This window comes from Rattus rattus, chromosome 17 (genome assembly GCF_011064425.1).
Source record: "Rattus rattus isolate New Zealand chromosome 17, Rrattus_CSIRO_v1, whole genome shotgun sequence".
NCBI classification, from domain to species: Eukaryota; Metazoa; Chordata; class Mammalia; order Rodentia; family Muridae; genus Rattus; species Rattus rattus.
The window spans coordinates 19,192,438-19,205,112 of record NC_046170.1 but is presented as its reverse complement, the minus strand read 5'-3'; the positions used below and the strand labels follow the sequence as shown (position 1 = coordinate 19,205,112).

At 47.7% G+C, this 12,675-nt stretch overlaps 2 protein-coding genes across 3 annotated transcripts in view; one reads left to right on the top strand and one right to left on the bottom strand.

The window, feature by feature from the left end:
- Positions 1 to 3,408, bottom strand: part of Gab1 (GRB2 associated binding protein 1) — a 108,856-nt gene extending 105,448 nt beyond the window's left edge. The window contains exon 1 of one of the 2 annotated variants that reach the window (XM_032887426.1): positions 2,372 to 3,408. In XM_032887426.1, the coding sequence (XP_032743317.1) occupies positions 2,372 to 2,443 (72 nt within the window). In that variant the 5' untranslated portion in view covers positions 2,444 to 3,408. The remainder of the gene's footprint in view (positions 1 to 2,371) is intronic. The other variant, XM_032887427.1, reaches the window with a different exon arrangement.
- An 8,215-nt stretch (positions 3,409 to 11,623) lies between these two features.
- LOC116886529 (60S ribosomal protein L35-like) lies at positions 11,624 to 12,007 on the top strand. Its single transcript, XM_032888048.1, has one exon. The coding sequence runs from the start codon at positions 11,624 to 11,626 to the stop codon at positions 11,993 to 11,995; it is 372 nt and encodes a 123-aa protein (XP_032743939.1). The 3' UTR covers positions 11,996 to 12,007.
- Positions 12,008 to 12,675: the final 668 nt, after the last annotated feature.

Sequence of the window (12,675 nt, the reverse complement as noted above, 5' to 3'; positions counted from 1 at the left end):
TTTGCATGTATGCCTACACACACACACACACACACACACACACACACACACACACACACACACACACACACACACACACACGCGCGCGCGCAAAGAAACCACTAGTTCTCCACCAAGCAAGAAATTCCTTGGCTTCCCCCACACCCTGCTTACTGAAACACAATTTAGGGACTGGGTTTTCTCCTGAAGGCATCTATAAAAATCAACACCACTCAACTCAGACACCAGATAGAAACCACTGTGCATTCTGGCTGACTCTCTCTGCACTTGCTTTAAGACTCTGTTGTTCCCCAAAACTTTAAAAGCTACTTAGGAGCAAAGGCTGGGGCACTGTGTATCTGATTGGTTCTTCTTCCTTGAGTTCTCGCCTAATTCACAGAAAGTATAGACTGGAAAGACTTGATGACTCAACTGAGCTTCACATTTCGCAGACCCCACCCCCACCCCTGAATTCACCCACTCTTCCCTGATTCAGAAGCTACCAGGGTTTGGAATGATTGGGACTTGAATGGGAGAAAATTGCTGTGGTCATACAATGAGACATGTAAATACATAGAATCATATATTCCCACACAGTTGATTTCTTCATGTGTATTTATTATTAATATTTTTATAATCAACTGTACTTTGTTTTTGTGTTTGTGTGCTTTGTTTTTGAGACATAGGTAGTCTGGAATTTGCTACAGAGACGAGTCTGGCCATGGAGCCTCCTATTTCTGTCTCTGGAGTGCTGGGTGGTATGGGCATATACCGCCTGCCCAGTTTTTATTTTATTTGTCCTTTATTAGCTGTCGATTTTTCTTCCTGCAAGGCTTTTCTCCTTACCTCGTGGCTGGTGACTCGTACAGAACTCAGCACGTCTGCTGTGCCATAAATTAAGGTGAAAGAGTGCCCTGAACTGCACTCCAGCAAATATATTGTACTTTAGTTTCCTCAAGATTCCTAAAAACGTCTTTCCTAAATAGTGCCGTATCTTTATTTCCTCACCCCTCTCTCTTCACACACAATCGTCTCTTCAGAGCTAATCCCGAAGACACCACTGCCACTCTCCAATTTTTGGAATCAAGTGGCCATCTTTGCCGAGAAATCCAGGCAAAGCGTAACAGATGGAGAGACATCTTTGGGGAACCTCTGACAATTTGTCAAATCACATCTTTCAATGAAATTACTTGACTGTAATAAATTCTACGAGAAGGTAAGCCAGAAACTCGCTGGTGAGCTTCGTGAAAATAAATATTGTCCTGTCTCATGCAAGCGAGTAATCAGATGGTACTCAGTGTAGGCTCCCCTCCCACCAGAAACAGGTTTCATCAAAACAGGTAGTAAGCTCTATCTAAGCGGGTACACGGTTTGCTTTTGAAAAACACATTTTTACCCTAAAAATATTTGCTGCAAATACCAGGACAAAGTGTCATTTCTTTCCTGGCAGGGGACATGGTAAAATTAGCTGATCTGAAGCAGGGCTTAAGATCCCTGACTCCTGATGAGGATACAGATTTTCACTCAACTATTATAGGTTCCTTCAAGATACAGTTTTCCTACCAGTGAACACAGTCAACTCACAATCAGCAACTTGAATCAATTACGCAAATACCAGTTAAGCCATTCTGGAGCCCGGGAAAAGAATCCCCAACACCAAGAAATCCCTGTTGGCTTCAGCTGTCCCCTCCTGCGGGGCTTGACAGCGCGTCTAAGACGCCCAAACACCAGCCACCAGGCTCCCCCCAGCGCCCTCCTGTCGCAACAAACCGCCAGGGTTCTCAGGCCAAAATCCAGTGTCCCTCAAAGCAAAACCACGAAAATGTGAACCCTGCTAAGCAGACGGTAGGGCTCGTAAGAACTTTTTTTTTCCTTTCCCTTGAGCGAATATTTTGAGAAGTTTGCCTTTATTATCCACTTCTTGTGTCCACGGTTCACTTCCCTCCACCTCCTGGAGACGCAAAGGAGAGCGGACGCGGACCCAATCGAGAACCTGTGAGTACTACTACTCACGGAGAGCCGGGCCGTTTCTCAGTGAAGGGAGATTTAACAGCATCGTGAGAATCTAATATACATAATAAAAGAAGGTTCTTTCTCCCCGCTTCACCCCGCCCTTGCTAAATGGAATCAACAACAACCAAACTATGCAGCCAGCTTTGAGCTGGAAAACTGGGCTCCTCTAACAGACGAGGCCTGCAAGGAAGGCGGGCTGCAATATGGAGAGAGAAAGTTTGGCCGCCGAGTGGACGTCAGGGTGGGACTGAACTGCACCGGGTCCGGAGCCCGCCGGCCGAGAGAGGGATCGAGGAAGAGGAGGGCGGGATTCGTGGAAGCGCCAGCCCGGCGCGCAGGCTGCTGCACCGCGGCCGACGGTGCCCTGACCTGTACTTACATAACGCTTCAACTTCTTCTCCGGGGGGGACTTGCGGAGCCATCCCGAGCAAACCACTTCGCCGCCGCTCATGGTGCACGCCGTGAGGGCTGGAGGACCAGGCACCGGAGGGGTTGGTGGACACAGCGGACGCGCTCCGGGCACAGCGAGCACACGCAGCCCAGAGGACGTCGCAGATTCCCCCGACGGGGCGGCCCGGCTCCCCGCGCCCTGTGCTGGCGATCGAACCTCTCTCCCGCAGATCCGCGGACCGAAGAGGAACCCGATCGGGAACCGCGGGGACCAGGTCTCTCCGGCCTTCTTTCAGTGCACCCTCCTGGCCGCCAGGCGCACCGTCCCGCCGCCTAGGCAGCGGTCGGGCTCGGCTGGGACTCTGCCCGGACAGGGAGCCGGGAGCTGGAAACCCTGCGCTCCGCCCCTTGAGGACCGGACCTCCCGCGGTCTCTCCCCGCTGCGGACCCCACGCTGCACGCGCACACACAATGCCCGCGCGCGGTGTCCGCTCCGCTCCGCTCCGCCCGCTGGCGCTTTCACACTGAGAGGGGCTCGATCTTCTTCCCTCTGCTCGGAAAAGGGCGCCTGGAAAGGCGTGCGGCGTCCGGGTGGCAGCCGGCTCAGGGGCAGGTCCCGAGCCGCCTACAGAGTTCGGGGACCAGCGGCGAGGACCGGGGCGTCGCCGGGCGTCGGGGAGGTCGCGGGTCCGCGGCAGGAGGGTGGGTCTGCGCACCAGCCTCGGATGAGGGCGGGGATCAGCGCAGGGACGAAGCTCAGGGCGGCTCTGCTCTGGGGAGGGACCCCTCTGTCCCGTCCCCTGCGCTCCTCCCCCACCCCGGGGGCGCGCGGCGGGTTCGGGGAGGCGCGGCCCGGGCTCCAGCCCTCCTCCTTCTGGCCTTTCTGCCTCCCCTTCCCACGATCGGTCGCCTCTAGCTTCTGCCCAGACTTTCTCTGAAACTCCTCCGGAGCGCTTCCAGCCAAAACAACAAGGGCTGGGGAGGCGGGGCCGGCGCTGGGAGGGAGCGAGATGGCAGAGGCACCCTGGGATCTGTAGTCAGCCGGCGCGCTGGGGTCCCTGCCGCCCCGGGCCCGAGCGCTGGGGAAGACGGCGGTCTCCGGGAACGCAGCGCCACCCCAGTGTGAGCGCGGGAGTGCCGGGCACACTCGCCAGCTCCGTCTGAGTTTGCCATCTTGACAACCCCCGTGTCAGAAGTTTGTACTCGGCTGTTCCCTAGCGATCTAGAGTTTCGGAGGGTTTTCCTTACTAGACAGCCTGAAAAGAGAGCCCAGCCAGGAAGAAGAACCCACTTGAGCGGGTCCTAGTTGCTCGAGACTGAAGGCCTGCGACCCCCGGACCAGGAACGCGCCAGAACCTTCACTGTGCACCCAGAGACCAAGGGGGACCTCCTGGATACTAGGGCCTGACCCAGGAGTGGTGTGGTCTCTTAGCCTCCTCAAAGCAATCAGTTGCATGTTTCTCTGAGGCAGGAAAAAGTCTCACACTACCTCCACTCATGGGCTGTTTCTTCCAGTAGGCTTTGTGTTTGCTTAAAACCTGCCCTGGGATGTTGGACAGGAAACAAAATCGTACTGGATACCTAATTCTATTTGCCTTCGTGTATGGTTTACAGTTATTACACCTGGGCCGAGTTTAAGAAAGTCTTGTAATCGAGCTCTTCCTCCTGGTGTGCTTGAAACAAAGCTTTGGAACAAACTTTAGAAGGCGACATAATCAGATAAATACTCTGAAGAGTTGGGCGTGGTGATGTGTACATTTAATTCTAGCGTTGGGAGGCAGAGGCAGGCAGATCTCTGAGTTTAAGGCCAGTTTTGTCTACAAAGTGAGTTTTAGGACGGCCATGACTACGTAGAGAGACCCTGTCTCAAAAGGAGGGCTTGTGTGAACATACAAATAGATAAACATGCATTTCTGAGAAGTAAGAGTTTGGGGCTTTCCTATTAAATGCGTGTTCTGAGTCGGAAACGTTGTAGGTTGTAGAGAGGGGAAAGTGCTGGAAGCCTGGCCTGGTGGAGCCCCTGCAATCCCAGACCTGAGGAGACAGAGCAGGGCGAAAGAAAGAAAGAAAGAGAGAGAGAGAGAGAGAGAGAGAGAGAGAGAGAGAGAAAGAGAGAGAGAGAGAAAGAACAGAGGGAAAAATGAAGACCGGAGTGAAGAAATGAAAGAAAGAAAAGAAAATTAGGTAATAAGACAAAAGCCTTGGCATATGAGAAGAGACAATGCCCTTTATCTTTGCCACAGGTGCTTTTCAGATGGAAAGGTATAATCTCTCTGGTCTTACTCAGCGTTTGGAATTTCAAATAGAGCTTTAATCCAAATGGGTTTCAGATCTTCCATTTTTATACACAGAAATCTATACCTGCGTTTGGCAGCTTACTCCGGTAGTCCCAGTACTTGGGAAACTGAGACAGGAGGATTACTGTGAGTTCTAGGTCAGCCTAGGCTAGATAGAGTATAAAAACTAATCTCAAAAAAAAGAAGATAAATTTAAAATGTTTCACTGAGCCCTGGAAAATGGCTCTGGGATTAAAAACACGGGCTGCTCTTCCAGAGGTTCTGGATTTGACTCTTAATACCTATACAGTCCCAGAGGATCAGACATCCTTTTCCAGTCACCATAGTTACCAACATGCACATGGTTCACAGACATACATGTAAGCAAAACACATACACACATAAAATAAATATTTTTAAAAGTATTGCCTTAGATTTATGTTTGAGCCCATGAGATATGCCTACACATAGTACACAGGCAGAGAGAGATCATAAGGCATAGTTTGAACACAAGAAACCTCAAAGCTCCGCCTCCAAACACACGAATACTTCCTCCAACAAGGCCACACCTCCTCCAACAAGGCCACACCTCCTAATAGTGCCACTCCCTGTGGGCTAAGCATTCAAACACATGAGTCTATGGGGGCCGTGCATATTCAAACTACCACACATTGTTATAGAAAAAAAACCTATATTCTTACCTATATCCCACTTTCACATCATTGAATCATATTTTGTGTATGTGCATTATAAAATCCACTAGTGTAATGTAATGTAGTGTAATTAGAAGCTCATGCTTCTAATCAGCATTGAGGAGGCTGAGGTAGTGTGAGAATCTGTCTCAAAAAAAAATGAATGAATAAATAAGTAAACAATTGGCAATGGTATTGCATATGAATAGGCCGGGTTTTATTCACATAGCAAATGTTTACACACTGTGTGACACTGGAACCACAGAGCAGAAGGGCAGACATGGTCTCTCCTTGTCTACTTTGCAAAGAAAAAAATTACAGGTAGTTAACCTCCAAATGCCTATAATTTAGTTGATAAATGTTATAGAAGAAAAATATATAAATATTCGGGCACATACTGGAGAATTCATTCTTCAGGAGGGGAGGGTAGGTAGGCTGAGAATGACTCCTTTGAGCTAACCCAGAACTCTCAGGACCTGCAGGAGCAGCCTGCAGCCTGAGGAGACATGGACACTGTAGATCCTCAGGAGCTGGGCCTGCCGGGAGCTTTGAAAGAAGTGGATACATTCAACAGCAGAGTGAGGGAGTGCAGCCTTAACGCTGAGCTTACAGAGACAGCCAGGGAGGGAACACAGGCGCTTGCTTGGAGGGTGTTTTGTCTTGTCTTGTCTTGAGCCGTGTTCTCTTGAATCCTCTGCTAGCCTCATCATGGATGGATGGCCTTGCACTCTTGATCCCCCTGCTTCCACCTCATCCCAGCTGGGATTACTAGCACCACCAAGCCCAATTTGAGAATCTTTCTGAGTTTATGCCTCTTCCCTAAAGCACATGGCCCTTGCACGTTAAAGCATATGACCCTCGCCCCACCTCAATGAACTCTGTGGAGGTAGTGTTAACTCCAGCCCCCAACTTTAGCTGCACATCTCCCGCCTGACTTTCTCCTTCACCCTATGACCCCATTCTTGTTTCTAGATGTTTTCTCTGGTCAGTGGACATGTCTGACGTTTTTTGTAAAACATCAGACACCCTCTTTATTCATTATACTCACTTCTCTAAGCTGTGGTCCACGGCTTTGATAGCATGCTCCTGCCTCACAAGAATTCAATTCTAGCAGAACCTCGCAGTACCGTTTTCTGCACCCAAGCAAGCAGGTCCTAGCCAGATGAGTGACAGACAGCACTCTAGAATGTTCTGTGAGTGATTTTAAATCCTCCCCTAGCTCTTAGATCTTTCCATGATGGGATCTAAAGTTTAGACAGCACAGAGCATCCTTTGAAAGAAAAGGTGTAGCTAGGGACACAGCTCGGTTGGCAGACTGGCTGGCATGCATGAGACCTCGGGCATGGTTCCCAGCATCGCATAAAACCAGGCATAGTAGTAGTACACACCTGATATCTGACGTTGAGAGGCAGATGCAGAAAGATCAGAAGTTCAAGGTCATGGGATGGGGGATTCAATGCCGGCCTGGAATACATGAAACCTGCCTCAAAAATAAAGGAAGAAAGGTATCGGAATATAATTACCAGTCCACTGAGGCTGCCAGAAAGAAATACATCAAACCGGACAACTTGCAAGCCCTAGAACTTCACACTTCAGACACCAGGAAATCCAAAAGCATGGATCCAGCAGGTTTGGGTCCTAGTGAGGGCCGATTCTTCATAGAATGTGCGTTCAGTGACTTCATGAGGCACCAAAGGTGGCTAAGCTCCTTAGGTCCCTTTTATAAAGCACTAATTGGTGGCCTCCAGAAGTCTGAGCCCATTATCCCGAGGGACAGTGCATTCAGCCTGCGGATTTTAAGGAGACACAGGTAACCTCAGCTCCCTGAAAGCCCCTTCCTCTTGCTCCATGTCACCTGTTCTCTGCCATTGTCCCCTCTCTGCACTGCTAAGGTTGACTCCAGAGTTTAGTGTGGGGTAGGCAAGTGATCACTGAGCTAATTCCAGGTTCCAAATTTTCTCTTTTGTTTCTTTATATAAAAGTGTGTGTGTGTGTGTGTGTGTGTGTGTGTGTGTGTGTGTGTGTGTGTGTGTGTGTGTGTGTTGGTTTGAATGAGAAATGTCCCCATAGTCTTGGAGACTATGTTGATGACTTGGTCTGCAGTCAGTGTCAGTGTTTGAGGAGTTAGGAGTTACGGCCGTGCTTCAGGAAGTCGGTCACTGGAGGCAGACTTGGAGATGAACTCCTCTGGCCATCTCTGGTTTGCTCTCTCAGCTCTGGTTCCTGCTGTCTTGCTTGCCTCTTGCCTGTCCCTCTGCTCTACTATCATGAATGTAATCTCTCAGAAATCATAAATCAGAACAAACCCTTCCTTCTATAGGTTGTCTTGGTTAGGGCAACAGGAAACATTATGTAAACCAGGCTAGCCACAGACTCTCAGAGATCTGCCTGCCTCTGCCTCCTTAACGCTGGAGCTAAAGTATACCACTATACCCAGCCCAAAAAAAAAAAAAAAAAAAAATGCATTCTTGAAATAAAGTTTGTACCTGGTAAGAAGGTGATCTTTTGAAGAAGGAAATAAAACATTACTTACTCTTGGAATATTTCAAGTGCAAGCATTATGAAGTATGATAGACGTAAACATATACTGCACCATTACCTACTTGTCTACTTTAATTTCTAACCGAATATTTCAGACTTTAGGTCCCTCACTGGGACAAATGGGGTCTTCTTTGGAAACATAAATAAAATTTTTTGTGGCTGTGACATGAAAGAAATCAGATGTGACTAGACTATAGCCACTCACCATGATGATAACTGCACATTGAGCCACACTACCTTTCTCCTGTTTTAGATAGGCAAATAGTACTCTATACAGACAAAACTGTTTATTGGGCCCTAATTTTATTTCACCTCAGTGTTATGAAATGACCTTTTCAGATCAGTGGGATTCGTCAACACAGTAAACACTGTAACAAAGCACATCACCAGGGACAGTGAGGGGGCACCAGGCAATAGCTTTCCAGCAAATGATGTTGGACCAACGGAACACTCATACGGGAAAGACGCGGTTCATGACCTCACCTTATGATACAGACAAACATCAGTGCCAAAATACAAAACCACAATGGTAGATTGTAGGTTTGAGAACTAACATTGAGTTCAGGGCCGTGGAGCTCAATGATAGTGTTCATCCATCCTTAAGAGGGTGCAGAATCAGGGCTGGGGAGAGGGCTCAGGGGTTAAGGATGCTTGCTGCCATGAGCATGCATGCACTATACACACTCTGCATACTATACACACACTATACACTATACACACTGTACATGCTGTACACACTATACACATTCTACACACTCTATACTCTGTCCATGCTGTACACACTATACATACTATACAAACTGTACATGCTATACATGCTGTGCACACTCTACACACTGTACATGCTGTACACACTATACACACTATATACACTATACATGCTATACATGCTGTACACACTCTACACACTCTACACACTCTGCACACTACACACTATACACACTATAAACACAGATAATAATGTAATTTAAAGAGAGAGGAGAAAACAGGAGAGTGAAAAACTAGGTTGGAAACGTAGATGCATGTGAAAGCAATTGGTATGTAAGCCTGACGACTGGAGCTCATCCTCCTGAACTGAAGTGAAAAGCCAGACCCTGGGCAGATCTGTGCTCCCGGCACTCCTACCATGGTACATATATGAGCACACTATGATGTGCATGTGTGCTCGCATGCACATACACACACCCCCACACGCAAACAACACATGCATATTTATACATACACACATATCGACATACACACATATTGACATATACACATATACACTTACATTCACATATACACATACAAATGGACATATTCACACACACATGCACACACATACACACACACAGACACATGAACACGTACATACATATAACACATATACACACACACCACATGTATACATACATACACACATAAATACATACACAAACATATACACATACACATACATGTACATACACACATGCACACACATATTCACATACCCGTATATACACACATACACACCAATTTTTTAAGAGACAGTGCAAACATCACAGAATATTAGATATTTTAATAAATGTATTTGTCAAAGGCTTGCAATTTTTTAAAGATTTATTTTATTTTTAATCATATGTATGTGTGTGGGTACATGAGTGTGCACACATGCTCATACACAGGTGCTGGAGGAGGCCAAAAGAGGACGTGAGCTCCCATGGATGTAGAGTCAGCTGTGAATCTCTGGATGCAGGTTCTGGAACTGAGTCCAGCTTCTCAGGAAGATCAATGTGTGCTTCCAACCACCGAACTACATCTTCAGACCTATTTGTTTAGGTCTTTTGTTTTTCTTTTTCTTCCCTCTCTCTCCCCCCACCCCCTCTCGCTCTTCTTTCTTTGAAGACTGAGTCTTATGTGGTGCAGGTCTTATGTAGACTTAAACGCAATCAAAATGACCTTGAACTCATGATCCTTCTGTCCCCGCTTCCCAAGTGGCGAGGTCACAGGTGTGTGCCACCACACTTGGTCCACTGCATCTGGATTATGCAAAGTTCTTCTGGAATAAATAAAGAAACGTAGACCACCCAAAACTTCTGGTTCCAACAAAGATGGAGGGGAAAAGAACTAAATGCCTGACTGAAACAGCTTTTGAAGGCCCACATACATGAACAAATACTTTTGATGGCAATGGATATGAGGCCACCAAGGTCAGTCCCATTAACCAGGGATAACCCAGTGAAGACCTCAGCTTCCTGCTTCCGGTGACATTCTAGGCCACAACACAAGAAGCTTAGAGGACTGAGGAAATGGACAGGGAGGTTAATGCCCTTCAAGGCTGCAGGAAAGATTGCCTGACAGAAAATAGCCAGAGAGGGGGCTCTGGAGTTCCCTTCAGTGGCCTCTCTCTTCATCAACTGAATAGTGGTCAGCAGAAGACATGGGCTGTAGGGGGCTGAGAGAGACTCACTGTGCTAGGGGCAGAACACCAGACAAGAAGAGAGGACTCGAGATTACAAGAGACCGTGCATGTTGCAAATGTGAATAGTTCTTCAGAATTTACAGAGCATTCCAGGTTCTCTGAAGTGATGTCTGTAAGCGGGGGTCTTACCTGAGAGGATTTAGTGATGGCAGCCCAAGGGTTTAACTTATTTCTAAGTGGAGATGTGTGAATGCAAAAGTCTACACGTTTACAGGAGACAACCCTGAAAGATCCGACAATATAAAATGGATAGTGTCTGATACGGTGAAGCTTGATAATGTTGAGTTGACCAAATACAGAGTCATGGAAAAGACAGATCTCTTATACTGCTGTGAGAGATTATCTAAAATAGGTCAATTATTGAGGTTGAAAGGACCCCCCAAATGTAGGTGGAAGCATGTCGTTGTACTGAGGTCCTGGAGTGCCTGAAGGGAACACTGCCTGAGCAAGTGTCTCTCCCCTTCCTGACTGCACACAGTGTGGCCAGCTGTTGTCTCTCCCCTTCCTGATTGTGCACACAGTGTGGCCAGCTGTTGTCTGCTCCTGCTGAAGTGCCTTTCCTGACGCCATGGACTGTGTTAATGGAAACGAGACCACCCCAGCAGCTAGTACATGTGTAACTGGGGGCTCCTAAGGCAAGGGAGGTATACATCAAATATATATTTGAGAAGATAATGCGCAAGATCTCTCCCAATTCACTGACAGGCTGTCTCAGTTAGGGTTTCCATTACTGCAAAGGAACACCATGGCAAAAAGGCAAGGAAAAGGTTTATTCAGCTTACACTTCCAGATCACAGTCCATCACTGGAGGAAGTCAGAACAGGAACTCAAGCAGGCCTGCCACCTGGAGGCAGGAGCTGATAAAGAGGTCATGGAGGGATGCTGCTTACTGACTTGCTCTCAGTGGCTTGCTCAGCCTGCTTCCTTATAGGACGCAGAATGACCAGCCCAGGGACGGCACCACCATCGTGGGCTGGGCCCTCCCCCATTGATCGCAAACTGAGAAAATGCCCTATGTCTGGATCTCATGGAAGCATTTCCTCAACCGAGGGTCTTTCCTCTCTGATGACTCTAGCTTGTGTCAAGTTGACACACACACACACACACACACACACACACACACACACACACACACACACAAATAGCCAGTACACAGCTATAAATTCACATATTCAAGAGAGTCATTGCTTAGAGACATTTAAAGAAGAATCTAGTAAGAATATAGAGTTTCTGAATCAAAATGCATTCCCGCTCTCGAACCGGGCCCCTCATCCATGAACAACACAGCAATGGCCGAGATTAAGGCTCAGGACCTGCGCGGCAAGAAGGAGGAGGAGCTGCTGAAGCAACTGGATGATCTGAAAGTGGAACTGTCCCAGTGTCGCGTGGCCAACGTGACAGGCGGTGCCGCATCCAAGCTCTCCAAGATACGAGTCGGACGCAAATCCATCGCCCGTGTCCTCACTGTCATTAATCAGACTCAAAAGGAAAACCTCGGGAAATTCTACAAGGGAAAGAAGTACAAGCCCCTGGACCTGCGACCCAAGAAGACGAGAGCCATGCGCCGCCGGCTCACCAAGCATGAAGAGAAGCCGAAGACCAAGAAACAGCAGCGGAAGGAGCGGCTGTACCCACTGCGCAAGTGCGCAGTCAAGGCCTGAGACGACGACAATGACAAAGTCCAAAACTGGAAAAAAAAGATGCATTCCAAATTACTAATTTCTTGCCAGATCAATCCATAAGTTTAAGACATCCCCACTCTTTATGCCAGCCATGTTAACTGAGACAAGAGGGAGAATACAGGGAAATTGTGGTGTGAAAAAGAAAAGGAGACACTTACCTCAGAGTCCAAAGGAAGCTTCCAGCATGCAATCAAGAATTCACCAGCACAGTTAACATTGTTTACCATGAAATTGCCTATAGGCAAATAGTATGCCTTTTAGCAGAGGTATTTTCAAATAAAAATGTAACAACAGCAATGAACGAAATGGTTCTGGAGACTGGAGTCCGGAAAACCCTGAGTGTGGCCTTACTCCTTCCCAGATACTTTCTGAAACCTCAAGAACAAGACTATCAGGTTTTGTTTACAGTGAAAATATCTCTTCCCTGGAGCTCCTAGGATCTGGGGTGTGACCTTATCAGCTGTAATTCTATCTGGTGCATCCCAGGAACCAAGTTTGCAATCCTGTCTGGTGCTCCTCAGGAGCCACGGGGTGGTCTTATTTAAATTTCTTAACAATCTGTTAAGATAATAATTTCAGGGCTGGGAAAGGGCTAAGTGGGTGAAGGGGCTCACTACTCAAGCCTAATGCCTTGAATTCAGAACCCTAGAACTCTCCTA

Bases quoted from the DNA above. Each gene is read 5' to 3' on its own strand.
- LOC116886529 (XM_032888048.1), top strand. From the start codon at position 11,624: ATGGCCGAGATTAAGGCTCAGGACCTGCGCGGCAAGAAGGAGGAGGAG.